General features: G+C 39.4%; 1 protein-coding gene across 4 annotated transcripts in view; it reads left to right on the top strand.

Annotated features, from left to right (window-relative positions):
* Positions 1-1416: 1416 nt before the first annotated feature.
* LOC121720491 (collagen alpha-6(VI) chain-like) overlaps positions 1417-18463 on the top strand; it is a 43340-nt gene continuing 26293 nt past the window's right edge. For all 4 annotated transcript variants that reach the window (XM_042106628.1, XM_042106631.1, XM_042106629.1 and 1 more), the window contains exons 1-18: positions 1417-1505; positions 2550-2630; positions 2792-3400; positions 4139-4714; positions 4952-5536; positions 6610-6956; positions 11522-11600; positions 13314-13459; positions 13686-13778; positions 13933-13986; positions 14705-14776; positions 14872-14898; positions 15088-15132; positions 15692-15745; positions 16302-16364; positions 16657-16722; positions 16893-16946; positions 17036-17071. In XM_042106628.1, coding sequence (XP_041962562.1) covers positions 2564-2630; positions 2792-3400; positions 4139-4714; positions 4952-5536; positions 6610-6956; positions 11522-11600; positions 13314-13459; positions 13686-13778; positions 13933-13986; positions 14705-14776; positions 14872-14898; positions 15088-15132; positions 15692-15745; positions 16302-16364; positions 16657-16722; positions 16893-16946; positions 17036-17071 — 2973 coding nt within the window. In that variant the 5' untranslated portion in view covers positions 1417-1505; positions 2550-2563. The remainder of the gene's footprint in view (positions 1506-2549; positions 2631-2791; positions 3401-4138; positions 4715-4951; positions 5537-6609; positions 6957-11521; positions 11601-13313; positions 13460-13685; positions 13779-13932; positions 13987-14704; positions 14777-14871; positions 14899-15087; positions 15133-15691; positions 15746-16301; positions 16365-16656; positions 16723-16892; positions 16947-17035; positions 17072-18463) is intronic.

Consider the following 18463-nt stretch of genomic DNA (forward strand, 5'->3'; position numbering starts at 1 on the left):
TCCCATGACTTGCTTGTTGTAGATAACCACATCACCCTGATACACTGCACATCCCTTCAACTCAGAGACATCATGTGTCACCATGTGTGAACTTGGATGTAGTGTAAATAAATAATGTGTTTGTTAACTGCCACTCCGAGTTTTCAGAGCAATAAACAAAACACAATTGCAACAGCACCCATATTTTAAGGACAATTTCAGAGTGTCCCAGTCTTGAAGAGCATTCAGAGAGCTAATCTGGCTATTTCAGCTGAAGAAACAGAGTGACGTCATTAATTATTCCACAAAATGGTGTTCATCAACTTCTTTGCATCAAGTCTTCAATTAATAAATACCAAAGCTATAAAGCTTACATTATGATTTATGAAAAGTCTATGATTATAGAATGCTTACTATTCTTACTAGTTTCTTACTGTTCACATCAACAGATTACTCCTGAGCAGGGAGGTACCTCTCTAGGCATTCATTTTAAAACAGCAGTTGTCATCTAACTCTTTAAGAAGTCAATCCTGGGGGGGTTGCTGTGTCCATATACCATGCTCGGGTCCACGTGCCCACAAAGAACCGGGTTTGAGTCCGACCCAGGTCATTTCCCAGTTCCCAGAAATATCGTACCGTGGACTTGTTACCGAGGTATTATCACATTGTGAGATTTTGATATTGTTACATCCCTAAGTATCATGTGTCATTGGGGGTCAAAGCCCTATGGACCCTTTCAACAATAAAAACAAAAACAATGCTTGAACGTTCTATTTGGGCCCCAATCTACTTCCTCTGCATTAAGATAACAAATGGAATGTTAAAACGGAAGTCTTGTGGGGCCAACTATGATGCTGATAATGGAACTCTCTTGAAAGGGTCTATATGAGAAACCTCATCACCATCCATGAACCCTCAACACATTTCATCCACATGTTTCCGGACGATGGGAGACCGAACCTTCTGCTCTTTTTCTCCACACCAATGGACTCCCTCCTGAGAATTGAGTTTCAAAAACTATTTCAAGTCTGAGTTTCAAAACTACCAAAGTAAAATGCAATCTAATAATTTATAAACTGTGGCACTGAATATGAGTCAACAATATTGGTGTTTTTGTTGTTAGTATGTATGTCAGACCTCAAACTGTGACGTACTTAGGGCCGATGTTGTTAAAGATTTATTGGAAAGTTTGGAAAGTCACTTATGTACCTTAAGGTAACTCTGACCTAAGGCATTTGAGCTCATACTGTTTGTAGTCCTGTCTGGTCATTTTGGATTGATTATGGTCAATTCTGATAAACATATATTTTTTCACCAATGGCCATGTAGCCAGTAGCCAAGAACGGTGTGTGTGTTTGTGTGTGTTTCTGTGTGCACTGTACAGAAGAAAAAATGTAATGAGCTAGGACACTCCAGTAGGAATTTTGGGCACACCCTCACAAATCTCAGGATCTGCCAGGGCAGCATATTATCTGAGGCAGTGGAACAAGATAGGTGATCTTTCCTTGACTCTGCATGGCTCTGATGTAAGTATACCGCATTTATGTGATCTTTTAGTACACCTCAAATCAAGACAATTTAATGGTGCATGGTGAAGTAAATTCCATAACAATTTGGAAAGGCATCACAATTTGGTGTTAGTGACCTTTGGTTTCTATATGAAAGGGTTTTCATATGAAAGGATTACTTTGTTCAGGAAAGACACTGCAGCAAGTGATGGTCGAAACAACAACTGATCTACGTAGCTTTTGTTGCTCTTATCAAAAAACTGGAAATGTTTTCTGATGTATTATCTTGTTTTGGAACAATTCTTATTCCCATTTCCACCCTAAATCAAGCAAATATGAGTGGCGTGGGTGTATGTCTAAAAAAAATTATGACACTGTTGGACTGTAGAGTTCATAGCTTAAACAATGGTCAATTCATAGCATGCTGTATCTTCTCATAATACATTAAATGCACTAAACATGCAGCTGATCATATAATCATTATATCTCACCGCCCTTAAACTGTACTCTACGACACCCAAAACTGTCCCGGTATCATGCAATCATGGACTGAATTGAATATTTGTGGAAGAAAAAGGGCCGGTTTCATGGACACAAGATATGTGAATGTGACTAGGAGACGTAGCAGGCTTATCAGAGTGTACTGTTTCCTTCCCTGCCTGTAATGGCCTTAGAAAGGAAATGGTCATAGACCACAACCCAATTAGACAAGCACATGCACTCAAAAAAACCCCCACTGGATTTACTCGACAGCCCTACCCTGGACAGTCCATAGCAATCTGAATCAATAAGATGGAGCCCTGGCAATAGGCAATCTAGTGATACACCTGGAAGATGCCTTAAGATGTTGACCAATCAGAGCAAAGTCAAGTATGCAATGATGTATGTATGAATATTAAAAGCACAGCCATAAAACCAACCTGTGTTTTCCTTAAGGTTTGTCAGAGTATTTTAGAACATCATGAAAAAAATCTTGCAGAATTTCCAAAAGCATCTCAGGGAATGCTATAAAATCACAAAAGAAATACAGTAATTTCCATCTTTACAATGTTCATATTTCAGGATGCGTTGAAAAAATGGCACTACTTCTGGTCATCGTACTGATTGGGTCATATGTCTCTGTCTGTGCAGCAGAACAAAAAGGTTGGTTATTTTTATAAGATAAAAGGGTGTTTGCAGTGCACGGAAAACTGCAATTACAATGTTAAGGCTTCACTTAAATAAAAGACGGCATTCATCACAACTAATTCAGCCGAGATTTTATTACATCAATATGTATTATCCGATTCTCCTCATTCTTCCAGTATGTACACAGGAGGCTGTGGCTGACATTGTATTCCTGGTTGATGGCTCCTGGAGTATTGGGAAAAAAAACTTCCAGCAGGTCCAGACTTTCCTCCACACTCTGCTTGACAGTTTTAGTGTCAGTCCTGATCAAGTCCGCATTGGCTTAGTACAGTATAGCACCTTCCCACAGACAGAGTTTCTCCTGAACACCTATCAACATAAACAAGAGATTATCGCGTCTATCAAGAAATTGCCTTACAAAGGGGGTAGCACCATGACTGGTTTAGGACTAGATTTCATTCTCAAGGAGCAATTTACTGAGCAAGCAGGGAGTCGAGCGAGACAGGGGGTACCGCAGATTGCTGTTGTCATCACAGACGGTAGATCACAAGATGACGTGGAGCCACACGCGGATGACCTGAGGCGTCGTGGAATCATACTGTATGCTATCGGGATAAAAGATGCAGATGCGGAACAGTTGAGAAAGATTGGTAACGAGCCTCATGACCAGCATGTGTACAGCGTCTCTGACTTCAGCGCTCTTCAGGGCATCTCTCAGAACATCGTCCAGGTGCTGTGCACCACCGTGGAGGAGGCCAAACGTCAAATAACTCAAGCCTCACAAGGTTAAGTGCCCAACTGACATTACAGCTCAATTGTTGCATTTTGACTCCATATCTTCTTATAGTCTTGAATGTTCTTTAGTGTTATTTTTGCTTTAGTGCATCCAAGGTAAACAAGGAAAATTTATTTTATATAGGGTAACTAACTAGTATACTATTTTTGAGAATAAAAATGTTTAGATTTCAGCCATTAAGCTGACCTTGTATCAGATTATATCACTTTATTTACTTTACATAAAAAGCTTAAATGTTTAGCCAAAAAATACCTTTTAAAAAATCTTTAAAAGAATCCTCGATGTCTAAGACTGTGGGACAAAATTGTATGCAGATAACACAAGAAATAAAAGCCATAATTGAATCTGAGGACACACTCAGTGTTAAGGATGGTAAACAATTTTATACATTTGCTATATAATTTTATACATTTGCTATATAATTTGGATTTATAGTGTTTAGTGGTTGTAGTTTTTGCGGATTAGGAGCATCTATTCTACAATTAACAATAGAGTGCTACCTTGGAACCAGCATGGCATACATTTAATGACTTTTGACTGGAGCTCAGAGCTTCCATAGAACAACAATAGGCATTGACAAACTCTGGATAACCACTGCTTGTTATTTTGAAAATTTCCTAATGACTGAACTTAGTCATCTCTAAAAGAGGGCTGTCAGAAAGATGGTTGTCAGACACTAGTGCCACCAATAATGCCACCAATGTATTCCTGCTTCATTTTTTTTCAGGATGTCAAATCGATATGGCAGACATAATCTTCCTTGTAGATGGTTCACAGAGTGTCAGCCATGAACAGTTTCAGAGTATGCAACGCCTCATGTCATCTATTGTGAACAGTTCCTCTATTGGAGAAAACCATGTGCGCATTGGGGGCATTGTCTACTCCACTGAACCACAAATCCAGTTTGCTTTGAATCAATATGAAACCAAAAAAGAGCTGAGACAAGCCATATCACGTCTGAGGCCTTCACGTGGTGACACTTACACAAGCAGAGCACTGAGGTACTCTCTAAAGTACTTTAATGGTGTCCAAAGTAATAAACGGGGGCACAAGTTTCTCATAATCATCACAAATGAAGAGGCAAGCGATGCTCAACAATTGGAAGAAACATCTGCAAAACTGAGAAACGACGGAATCAGTATATTTGGAATTGGAGTAAAGCAGATCGGGAATAAACAGTTACGGAATCATCTGTTAACTATGACCAACAACCATGACAGGGTGTTCTATGTAGATGATTTTAATGCCTTGGAGGTATTAGACAGAAGAATTACCCAAGAAATCTGTAACGTCAACAAAGCAGGTAAGAGTTAATAACAGCTCTTTGGTATCCTATCTGTAGTGAATAACAGCCTCCTCACATGAAGACATCATAATAAAACTACAATATTTGAATGTAAAACTTGTATGGTGCTAAAGCCCATATAGTAAGCCACGGCAAGCCCTCTTTTGCTCTTAGAAAGTGACTTAAATCATGCAATATTCTGTCAGAGGTTTTGAGTGAATAAGAATGCTCTCTTAAATGGTCTCTCTCCCCCAGACTGTAAAATGGATCTGGTCATGCTGGTGGATGGCTCAGAAAGCATCGCTGATTCACACTTCTCAATAATGAAGAAGTTCATGATGGACATGGTGAAATCCTTTAACATTAGTTCAAGCTTTCTACAAGTTGGGGTTGCTCAGTTCAGCACTTATCAACAAAAGGAATTCTACCTTAATGAGTATGAGAATGGGACAGCTGTTATTAGAGCGATAGATGGTATAAAGCAACTTCGAGAAGGCATGAAAATTGTTCCAGGACTAAAATTCATTCAGGAATTCTTCAAGACTGAACATGGCAGTCGCAGAAGCATGGGTGTCCGCCAAACCCTACTGTTAATTACAGATGGAGAGACAGATGAAGATGTTGAAGCTGCTACTGATGATCTTCGAGCCGATAAAATAGATGTGTTTGTGATCGGAGTGGGTAGAGTTCAAACTGATCAGCTCCTCAAGATTGCTGGCAGTCAAGATAGGTATTTTCCAATTAAAGCATATGAAGAACTTACAAAGATGCTGCCAACGCTGGTTGGCACGTTCTGCCCACGATCTGATGACCCAAACATAAACCCAGACCTAGACCCAGGTAAGATCTTTTGCCAATTTCTGAAGGTATTTAAAGAGGACTGATGAATTGCATGGGAGATCTACTATGGTAGAGTGAGGAAAAAACAGCCAAGTTAATGTAAACCTTGATATCTTCAGGAGGAGGTTTTCTGGGTAGTAGTATACAAAGAATTCATGTACAACTGAACTGAAAAGCGATGTTTATTCATCACCAGCAGCAACAACGATAAGCCTATTTTTTTCTTTTCCTCTGCACCTTTCTCTCCAACTCCGCAAAGCATTCTTGGCCTTGTAGTTCTGCCCCTATGGGTATTAAGGCTGAAACATGCTTCTGCGTCAAAACCACTGCGTAGCTACGCCGTCACTCGGCATCGTGACCCGTTCATAGTTCTGCGTCGGGTTGCTTTGCATCGCGGTGCAATAACGCTAGGGGTTGTGTGGCTTCGAAGTTCGGTGTCGCCTGTGTCTGCAAACCCAGACTGTCATGCTAAAATTTTAATCTTATTTGTTTGCCATTTTCTTGCTTAGATTTTGTAAAAAGTATTGAGAAATAGACACAGTAAAATCCATTGACCTAGTTACCGTAACCAGCAAACAAGTCTGAGGTTATATTTGCAAGGTGTCTGCCAGCCAGTTTAAAGGAAAATTCCGGTATTTAGCACTTTGAGTCCCTTTCCTGGTTTGTTTTGGATGAACTAGAGTGGTGGACACCGACATTTTGACGATTTCGACCTTTCTGACTCGTTTTGAATCGCCTTTGACTACTCAGAGTGGTTGCCAACAGGCATACTGTAGTAGGCTACTCTAACATGTCCTAAAAGATCAATCTGGAACCAGCAGTAGCCTAATTATCAAGGTGATTTAACCTATTTACTCCCTGCATTAATAATATAATACTGTGAATAATAAAATGGATTTAAATCAAGTATTATAATTGGTACAAATATTTTTGATCATATGGTGAATTTTGCTAGCTAAACTCACAGTTTAGTCCTATCTCACCTTCACGACAGGCATATGCCAGTCATCTTCTGCGCATAGTTTTATACCATTATTTAAAAAAAACATGCACTGCTTCTGTGTTTTCCATAGGATGTAATGTGGACATTGCCATTGGATTTGATTATGCCAGAAGGCAAATTAACCTCCCTCTCGTCTTGGGACCATTCCAGTTAAAGCAACAACTGCCCAAGATAATCAACAAAATATCATCTCTGGATAACATATGTTGCGCTCCTAATAGCATCATCAAGACAAAGATTGCCTTCAATCTGGTGAATGAAGAGGGAAAGGAGCTGGATTACTTCCCATTTCAGGAGTACAACTCAGATGTTGTCAAAAAAGTGACAGACATAGTGATAAATAAGGACAGTGTCTTCAACACACCGTTGTTGAAATCTTTTGAAAAAGTTTTCAAAGATTCAGCAGCTAAAGTGAAGGTGAGCATCAAGACTTCTAGTTGGCAGATAGGCCTATATTATATTTTACGTATACATATACTGTACATTTATGCAAGGGATAATGATTGGTCTGCGTAGGATAATAAATCCCAACCAGGAAAACAGAATTTGTTTAGTTTTGCTTCGTCCTGAGGGGATTTACTTTCCAACACTAGTGAACTACACATTAGCCTGCTTATTACATGGCTACTTGTTATGAAACTTCACACAAAGCCTACATTATGGTTGGCGCCAGGCGGGACACAAGTGTCTTTGCTAGTTTGTGACTGACGGAGTCATCATTGCCTAGGCGGGTGCAGAGATGTATTTATGTGAGTGCAAGTACTTCTAGTTGTTAAAAGAAATGTGAGATGCCACTCTCATTGGTTTATTGCTACACCCAAAACACACCCATGATTAATCAAGAAACGTAAAGTAGGCTTACAACAATTCTAAACCAACTGCCAGGAATCCGATAATTTATCCCGCTGTCAAAATACCAAAAGTGGATATGGACACACCCTAAATGCATTTAAACAATGATGTTTTTCAGATCACACGCTTAAAGCAACACCAAAGAGTTTTTTGTACCTTAAAATAATGTTTCCAAAATCGTTTCAGTATTTCATCAACTTGTAACAGGGTGAACGGCACTTCTGCATTCGCTTCGGGGCCCTCTATCGGCTATAAACACACTATAGTAAGTTTGGCAGATCTGTAGTTCGATGGAATGAGACATAAGAAACTACATATTTGATTTGCTTCTGATGTCGCAATACATCATACTTTAAAGGGACACTAGGCAACGTTTTCGTGTTAATTAATCATCTTCGTAAGTCGGTATATGGTTAAATGATTCAATACAGGGCAAATGAAGACTCTCTCGCCCACCGCTACTGCCTGTAGGAAGAATATCCCACTTGCAAGTTCGGTGCATCGTACCCACCGACCTTCAGTCTCACAAAGTCTCAGACATCGCGAGAAGCAGGATCAGTTTACATCCTGCATCCCCAGCACAGAGGCAGGCTAACGAAACATTAGCGGTTGTTGCAAACGTGTGTATAATGGCAGAGCCGGCGAAGAAGCAGCGAAAACCCTTGACGGAAGATGCAATGAAAAGGAAAAGAGCTTCAGACCTAGCGAGGGCACACACACGTATCAACACGTACATGCGTTAGAGGGAGCTTCGTAGAGAAAAAAGCATCAGGCTTGCCTAGTGTTCCTTTAATACAATCATGAAACATACTCTACCTTGTCTGTGGACATCGTTATTAGCAAAGCCAGTGCTGGATAAACAAATATTGTGCGTGCGACAGAGGAAAAGTGCTTTGGTGTTGGTTTAAATGCTTAAAAAAGGACCCTATGTCTTTTTAAATTATTTTGTTTCCAGCTCTGGATTCCACGGAGGAAAAAAATCTTCACTTCACACAAAACTTAACTGTCAGGTGTTGCGTTGCAATGTAGGGGAGACTGGGGCTGGTTGGAACACTTTTCACTCTCGGCTATATTTCTCCGTCTTAAAATGCGTTGAAATTGTCAAATTGTGATTAACTGAAAGCTTGGGATCTCAGCTACAAAATGTATACATTCAATGTCAACAAATTATCCCTTGTTTTGAGTTATATATGATTAAAGTGGTGTTGTGCACGTGTGCCAACCTGCCCCATGCACGGGGTTGGTTGGCACATGTAGTCGGGGTTGGTTGGAACACCTATGTTATAGTCCTTTGCAGTACCCCTTTTGCTTTTGTTTGAAGTACTCATCTATATCACTGCCTGTAGGGCTTTGCTGATGTCATTCATGTGTGTTTTTCTTCAGTAGGGCCCACCGTCAAGACCAATTTGGTCCCTACCGATTGTTTTTTTTACTTCAAATGTTTAAAAATGTCTGAAATGCTTCCAAATGTAAAACTATATTCAGTAATTACAATAACAATGCTAAAATAAAGATTGATGATGTTTTTATGTGTAAAATACAAAGTTTATAGATTTGTCACAAAATAGCCATAGGGAATATATGTGCCAACCAACCCCAAAATCAGTGTGCCAACCTGCCCCGCCCACATTAGGTCAAACTTTTTTGCACAAATGCTGTTAGCCTGCTAATATCAGTCACCTCAGGTTTTCAAACTTCATTTTAAGATATAGATGAGTCCCCTAGCAATCAATTATAATGAATATTTTTTTATATATCCCTAACTATTACCCTTCTAGGATATATTTTGTGGGAGGTGCATATTCTAAGTTTTGACACTACAAAATTAAAATGTTGTTCTCACCTAAAGGGTTAATGACCTGGAGACCAGTTACATACGTGAGTTCACTCTACTCAATAAGGCCGTCAGTTTAGTGTTGGAATTTTGTTGCAGCTCCCTCTAGTAACCTGGATATTAACAGTGTTTCAACCTGCCCCTGTTCCAAGCAGCCCCGGTCTCCCCTACTCACCAGTGGTGGAATGTAACGAAGTACAAACAGTCCCGGCGGCATGGGGGGGCTTTGGGGGGCCAGGCCCGTCCTGGATGTCATCCGTGCCCGCCCTGAACGAGCTTGGCTGCTCCAACCAACCCCAATCCCATAGATTGATTTTGAACACTTAGCACTTTGAACACCTAGCCTATACGTTTGTCAATCTAGCAAGTAGCAAATAAAACTGGTAAAATATGTATTATTCCGTAGCTAATCAATCAGGAAAATTAGGTAAGCCCATCACCTACTGTAAATGGAGAGGAGGTTACGTGGCGCAGTCTACTTCACTTCTGCACTAACCCCTGTCATCCGATGACAAATACAGCTTATCGGCTCGCAGGTAGGCTATATCTCATATCGTAGTTAGTAGAAGTATGCCTAGTAGTGTCTGGGTTTGTTTGATAGCGTTAACCTTTACAGTTTTTTTCTTCTGACCTAGTCGGAGAACAGGGAGCTTACCACTCCAGGGCCGAAGTTATAAGTAACTTCGGGGCTAACTCCCTAACACTCTATCTGAAAGTGGTTAGCAAATGAACGAGGATTTTGGTTTTATCTGCGGATTTATTTTTGCATTATTTTGAATATGACTAGCTCCAGTCTCAACAGCACCTCTACTTTTTCCACACGCATCTCAGTTCTAACACACATATCCCCTCTCGCTTTCTCTCTCTCCATCCCTGCGCACAGGGCTCTCTTAAAGGAGCTGCACCATTTTACAACAATTGCATCTACATTTTCATATTGGAATGTTTTGTCAAGTGTAAGCTTAAACTACCGTGATCAATTTAAGTTCCAGTGCCCCCCCTGGAAAGGTGTAATGCCCGTCCGTGAATTTGTGTCTGCAGTCGGGTCTGAGTACAAATACTTCGTTACTGTACTTAAGTAAATTTTCCACGTATTTGTACTTTACTTAAGTAAAATTTATAGTGCATACTTTTGACTTTTACTTCGTTACATTTTACAGCAATTATCTGTACTTTTACTCCGCTACATTTCTACAACACCATCGTTCCTTTTTACGATACATTTTATAATCAGTTTTTTTTTTTCTCTCTGACAAACACGTTTGTTTTACCGGGGGGTTGCTACCAAAGATTCTGGAGCGCTACGTGCATTCTTAGAAACATAAGCTTCTAGTCTATACCAGGCAAAGCGTGAGCTTGTAGCCATCTGCATTCGGTAGGCAGACCCATGGCTACACTGTACATGCAACTGTGTGCTGTGCCTTTCTGTCTGTTATCTGCAGCGTTAGGGCCTCCTCTCCGATGAGATTGCTATCCGCGGATCAGCGAAGTTACAGGCTATGCCCATGCTTCTGTCACACGTCTGATCATTTGCGGCACAAATGAATGGTAGACTATTTATGAACCGGTGGCCGGAAAAAACGTAACATTTTCCAGATTAGGAAATATTCCTTAATTGTGTGTGATTAAATAAAGATGCATAGCCTACAATTGGGGGGTAGTAACGTGAGCGCTCATTCAATGTCTATGCGTCTGCGCAAGTGAAACTGAACTTAATCATAAAGACACCTTTCTCAGCAACGTTTCTGTTCAATCAGCATAATTGGCATTACGATCCACCCAACGTTTCCCTTGTCTACCCCGTTAAACTTCAGGCTCTCGTGTTTTGCTGAATGATATTACTCAGCAGATCACCCTAGTAGATAACCAGAATTACAGTCTCTAGAATTGTAGGTCAGAATGTAAACTGGGCCACAGATGGTAAGCACAATTGCATTAACTTAAAACGATCTAGTCGAGTATAACCTAAAACTAGCTTAATTAAAATGCCACAGCCCATACTGATTTTTCCTTTTAGAATATAGATATTAAGACAATAAATCATTATGCAAATACTTTTACTTTTAATACTTAAAGTACATTTAAAAGCAGCTACTTTTTACTTTTACTTAAGTAGGGTTGTCATTGTGGTACTTTTACTTTTACTAAAGTAAATATTTCTCTGTGTATTTGTACTTTTACTTAAGTACTGAGTTTCAGTACTTCCTCCACCACTGGTACTCACTCTCCGACTTTAAGTTAGAACAATATTCAGTTGTGATAAGTGAATGGAGTACTTGTCTTTATTATGTTTCAGGTGCTGATTATTTTCTCTGATGGGCTTGATGAGCCAGTGGAGAAACTGGAATTGGAATTAAGCCATCTAAGGAGAAGTGGTAGGATATAGAAATGCATATATTTGAGATAGCAGTGTCAAACAGACCACCGTCATCCATTCAAAACATTTTTTTCACTGTTTATGTCATATAGAAACGGTTCAGTGTCATACGGAATATAGCCTACTGTATTTAGGGTTTACAGAATTTGTCAAAATCAAACACTGAAAAATATTTTATAAAACATGTGGCTGCTTGTTGCTTTTTGAAATGATGCCAAGGTGATACCAGAACAGACAACTTGACAGTATCGACATAAGAGTGACATGACACTGTCATGAACACATGACCCTGTCATGACACATGAACCCTAACCCTAACCTCTATCCATAATCCTAACCTTAACCCTAACCCTAACTTGTTATGACAAAAACCGAATGTCACTTAATAAAGTACCTACGTGTGACGTTCCGTTTCAATGACGGCAGAATCACTGGATCTAAACAAACTTTTGAAGTGGCTTAAATTGTGTACACACACAGCCTTACAGTTACAACACTGTAGCTCTTTGAGTCACAGTAAAATGTAAAAAGTTTTGGTACATAGTTAATTTAGATATACTTATGGTGTGGGTGCTTGCGTTTCTGTAGGAATCCGCCGTCTTGGTTTGTATAGAAATGAATATCAAGCAAACACGTAAAAGGTTGGAAATACGGGGCGGTTGGTAATAGGTGACGTTTCTTTAGGTAAGAGACATCGATGTTTGGTGGCTAGCTAAGTAGTTCTGTATTTCAAGGGTTGACAGGCTAGAAGTTTGCAATTTAACACTGCAACAAATTTTTATTTGTTTATATTACAGAAACGGTAGGTAGGACAGTAGGCCTATTGCTGTTTGGCTTCTTGCCGGCTAGTTCATTATTTCAAAGACACATGCGTTCCTTCCTCTTCCTGCACGTTGGGTCTTTCAACAGAAAACAATAAACTCAGGCGAATTATCGAACAGCAAACAACATTCTGACCAATTAAATTCTCGAAGTGAATTTTGTCAGTTTCAGTTTGCCAAATGAATGTGAATTTAAGGATTTTAACTGCATGCTGTCAAGTTACATGCAGGTCTCTTTTATACGGAGCCCCTAAGGGGACATGAGCAAAAAATAATCTAAAGTTTAGTTTCATGTGCTCACGTGAAACTTTCATGTGCTCACCTGAAACTTTTATGTGCGCACGTGAAACTTTCATGCGTACATGAAAGTTTCACGTGCGCACATGAAAGTTTTGTGTGCGCACGCAAAACCTTTACACATGAAACTTTCATGTGCGCACATGAAACTTTCACGTGAGCACATGGAACTAAACTTTAGATTTTTTCATGTCCCCTTAGGGGCTCCGTACTTTTACGGAGGAAACTCATGCTAAAATAAAACTCTGTAGTCACAAATTTGATCGTGTTGGTATGAATATATATGGTAGTAGGTGATTCCTACAGTGTAAGAAAAAATATACTAACGTCTTAAAAACGTAAAATCATTGAAATAGATTAAGAAAGCCACCGCTATGGTGATTACTATGGTTAGATTGATTTGTTTAGTTCCAGTGAAATTGCTGCCTTGACAACGCTACGCAGTGGCTTCGGTACTCTATAACAGAAGCGTTATGTCATAAACATTTATGACTTGTTTATGACACGTTCATGACAGTGTCACTATTATGTCGATACTGTCAAGTAAAGTGTAACCAAATTAAATAATGTTACCCTAATAATGTGCTTTGCAGGAGTAAGTGCACTGGTAACAGTGGCTTTGGAGGGAGCTCAAAATACCCATGAGCTTCAGATGCTTGAGTTTGGGGGAAGTTTTGGATACAAGAAGCCCTTTTCCATCAGGATGTATAATCTAGAAGAAGGCATACGGAAAGAAATAGTAAGCCTTCCAAATCCAGCATTTCAGACGTCACCGGATCAACTTTAATTCAGAGTACACCATTTAATACAACAGGCCTTGATTGTCTTTATTTGGCTTTTAAAAGACCAACTGAAGAAACTCAAGTTTTAGTAAAAGTTACATCTGAATATTTTTGACCTTCAATTCATTCCTCCTTGACTTTTTGCCTCAAATTACATTCCATTTTCTGCCTGCACCTCTTTAGGACACAGCTACAGAGAGGGTTTGCTGTGGTGTGATGTGTAAGTGCAGTGGTCCAGACGGAATGCGAGGACCACGAGGACCGCCAGGCCAAAAGGTAAGGACACACTGAGAGGCTCCGTGTGTATTACTTGTATTACATTTATATTACATAGTTTCTGTATCTATTTCTATTTAATTTTTATTTTATTTGAAATAATGTTTTGTGAGTTTAATTTGAAGTTTTAATAATTTCTATTCTGTTTGAGTAGGGCAATCCAGGGCCAAAGGGTCATGAAGGATATCCTGGAGAAGAGGGCGGTTCTGTAAGTTTCAATATATCAATAGAGAATGCTACAGATGCTTATGCATCAGAGATGGTGAGAGGGTCAAGGCCTGTTTGCCAGTTCCAATTTAACTTAGCTCTCTCCATTTTCCTCATGATGTGTGTGTGTGTGTGTGTGATCCTCACTTTACTTTTCTGCACAGTAACCTCACTTTCTTTAAAGCTGCAGTTGGCAAGATTTTTTTGATCATATTCACTGAAACCGACACTATGCTCTGACAGAACAACATAAATCAGCCGGTTTTAGAAAAAAAACACACTTCTACCTCCACCTAGCATGTTATTTGTTTTGCAAAAATCCAGAGCTCCCGGTTCTTCTGGTCCAATCAGAGCAGGGCTATGTGAGATCTGACTGTCAATCATTCTGGTGCAGTCTGGTGCGCACTGACAAACACCAACTCGATGTGAGGGTGCTCAGTGGTAGTGGGGGAGGGGCATGAGAGTTGTAAACATTCACAATATTGGCTAAGTCCCCTCAGTCTGTCAGACTTGCCAACTGCAGCTTTAAGAGCCTGGTTTTCCCTGAAAGATATAGTTGCTCAGAGTCAGAGTGTTTGCAGAGACTTTGTATTGAGTGTCAGGGAACTGACACGTATGAAGATATCCCTCCATCAAATCATAACATTGTGTAGGCATCCAGTAGTCATGTACCCATGTAAAGGCCAAATGTTGAACCACATACAACCTCCTTATTTCAGGGATATAGAGGACCTCCAGGTCAAACTGGGATTCAAGGAGATGCAGGTTGCCGAGGCATAAGAGGTCACAAGGTAGGAGTACACTGACTGGATCATTTTAAGACATTTCAATAAGCATGCTTTTTTTATATATATTTATATATATATATGATGTATGGATTTTTCAGGGCACAAGAGGGTACAATGGGGATGTGGTAAACAAACTATTTTTAAGTACATTTTTTATTATATAATTGATTTACTTAATTTCTTGGTTTCTATAAAAAACTATTGCATATAGAGTATATTTGACATACAACCACTGTGATAAGTGGAGCATTGACTGTTGTACTGGAATATGACATACTGGAATATGTTCAATGTGTACCAATCATGTTTGATAGGGAGAAGATGGTGAACATGGCCTGGATGGAGTTCATGGTGAACAGGTAATTTTCTCTCTTCCTTGTCTGTGTTTTCAAATTATCCCTCACAATTACTTGTAGTAATACACCAATTCACAGACTAACTCTGCAATTTACATAGAAATGTTTGAAGAGCTTCAAATGGTTTTGCAAAATGGAATGCACAATTACCTGCATGCTAGGCCAGCAAGGATGTACATCTTAAGGAGCTCGATTACATTTACATTTAGCAGACCCTTTTTTTCTGCCAGTTCACAACTCTGCCAGTTCATCAATGAGGGCTCAGCAACAGATATTTTCATATATGTCAAGAACAGAGGGGAAAAAACAGATTATTTTACTTTGACAGCATCTGCTAATACAAAATGCAAATTGTCTATTTAACCTTTCAGAATTTAGTTGTTTGGCATCCCTTGCATTTCTGCTAGGCCTCCCTTGCATTTTTGTTAGGAATACAGCATATAGCTACACTTGTAATGAGTGACTGATGAATACTTGTGATCTCTCACTGGTTATTTATATGAACAACAATTTTGACATTTGAAGTTTATAGATTAACTTTTTGATTTTTTATTATTCACAGGGTGAAACTGGTGTGGCTGGTGTTCCTGGAGACAGAGGAGAGCCTGGCAGCCCAGTAAAGTCTCTCTCTAACTGGTTTTCTATTTGTAACATACACTTAACTTGGGTTGTACCTCAAGTTGTACCTTGACACTTTGGGCTGAAAGGACCCCCAGTATCACTTCCACCATCACCTCGAGTGTCATCGTGCACCATATATTAGGCATCCTAGATAGTGTTCCTTTTGGCTATGTTTACATGGCACAGTAAACACAAGCCAATTATTATTATTATTATTATTATTATTATTGTATATATATATATATATATATATATATATATATATATATATATATATATATATTTATTTATTTATTTATTTATTTATTTTTTAAAGAATTTACCAAATTGCTCCATATAAGCAATTTATTGGCATCTGAACAATGATTATTTGCCTATTACAGTTACACTTGGTTACTCATTAGTTAATTATCTTAGTTGACCAACTTAGGCGATCACAACATCCAATTAGTATGATTTCATTAACACTAAATACAAGTCATAAATCTGGCCCCTTTGTTGAAAGAGGCTTGATCACCTTCGGTAATCTATCATCGTCATGTGTGTTCCAGGGTAGACAAGGCATTAAAGGAGTGCCTGGCATAGAGGGACAGCATGGTCGAAAAGGAGATACAGTAAGTATTAATGTCAGCATTATTACTCATTTGGTTTCTGGTAACAACTCGAAAGGATTTAAGGATTTTCTCATGCAGCTTATATAGAAAATGAATCAGCATGCAATCCTTGACAAGGAAATATAAATAAAGTTTCTGATATAATGCACAAATTGTCTAAATAATCTAGTTTTATGTAAATGTACTGTATATTGTAAGGTTAAAGGTTTGTGATCTGATATAGGGCTACTTAAGACAGTTCAGTTCATTGTGTTGAATTTTTCAAAAATGTGTTAATTGTGCATCTGTTCAGGGAGAACCTGGTGCAGGCAACATCTTTGCTGGCCAAAAGGGACAACAAGGAAACAGAGGAAGACAGGTTAGTAGAAAATTGAACTAAGTCAAGTATCACAAACGTATCATATCAATATGATAATATGCAGTTAATAGGACTTCAGTGTGTGGGGCAGACAGATGGCAATGAACATACAGTAGGTGTGCTGCTTTTGTTAAAGAATGCCTGTACTAAGCTTTCTGCTCCTCTTGCAGGGAGATACAGGACAGGATGGTTTAGCAGGAAGACCAGGAGATCCTGGAAACCTGGTATATCCATATCCTCTCTTATTAAAATACATAATTCACATAATTTCCCCCTTCCCTGGCATGATTGTGTTTTCTTTCCTGTTTTTAAGGGCCCTGCAGGTAGAAGAGGTCCCCCAGGCATTAAGGTAATTATGACCGCCGCTAGCGAAGCTAGCGAAGCGGTCATATAGGGATTGTCAATTTTTTTTTTTTTTTTTTCCCCCCCGTCATCTACTTCCTGAATTTTTGGTCAACGATACCCGGGACACCGAACCACCGGGGCACATGAAATTTGGTGGGTATGTAGCCCCACTAGACTTTTACGGAAAAATTTAGTTTCGTCCCCGGGGGCCACTCCCCCCCCCCCCCCCCCGTGCTGGGCCCCCCGAACCGCAAAAAAAGCAGTTTTTCCTAAATAACTACCTGAACCGTGGCACTGAGGATGAAGAATCTTTTATGGTATGTTGGTCTCAAGGGCCCACATCAACCTGGCCCATAATCACTCATTTGTGATTTGCACCCCCCCGGTAAAAAATGAAAATGCAATATTATTCTGCTTTAATCGCCCCTATCTTCAGTTAAGATGTTCAGAACTGCACCAAATTTTATGTGTATGATTGACCTGGCATTCTCTGGGGGTATGCCAAGTTTCGTAGAATTTCATCAATGGGGGGGTCTAAAAAAAATTAGGTTATGTGTACATTTAGTGACTGTACACTCATTGGCCTGTAGATGGCGGTGCACACATATACACATGCACACACACACAGGCACCCACATACTATCGGTATTAGAACGGCCGATACATAATTACAAATTCAGTAGGATTAAAAGAAAGCCAAAATAAATATTCATCATCATGGCTGCATTTCCAGTATTGGCAATAAGTAGTCGATTGTCCACTAGATGGCGCATCGTTGCAGTGAGACGTAATTTTGTTGGAAGTTAAAAGTGGGTTGGAAAAACAATGGACGCTTCCTACAAGGACTGTAGTTTAGGCCAGTGTTTCTCAAAGTGTGGTCCGGGGACCACTGGTGGTCCGCAAGCTATCCCAAGTGGTCCGCGGGCAGACGTGGTAAAACATAATATAGATGAGTTGTTTGCAATATTGAACCAACTTGTATGTAAATCCAAACAGTTCTGCAACACTGCCTATGTAGGCTATGCCAATTTAAATCATATGAATCCTCTGACACAGTAAGCAAGGTGCAAAGACAATTAGCAAGGCAGTTCAGTGAGTAGGCCTATTGTGTCTATTAGATAGATAGATAGATACTTTATTGATCCCCAGGGGAAATTCAAGGTCTCAGTAGCATACAGACAATACACACACATTCACTAACAGCAGAAAAAGTAATTAAAAGTATATAATATAAAAAAACACAACTAAGCAATAAGTACAGTAGAAGATAAAGAATATAATACATGTACTAAAATACAAATTATACTAACTAACACTTAATCTAAATCAATTCTAAAAACAGTATCCACATAGTGGGTGATAAATCAATCAAGAGGTGCTTACAATGACTGAGGCA

Source organism: Alosa sapidissima, chromosome 10 (assembly GCF_018492685.1).
Source record: "Alosa sapidissima isolate fAloSap1 chromosome 10, fAloSap1.pri, whole genome shotgun sequence".
Lineage (NCBI taxonomy): Eukaryota > Metazoa > Chordata > Actinopteri > Clupeiformes > Clupeidae > Alosa > Alosa sapidissima.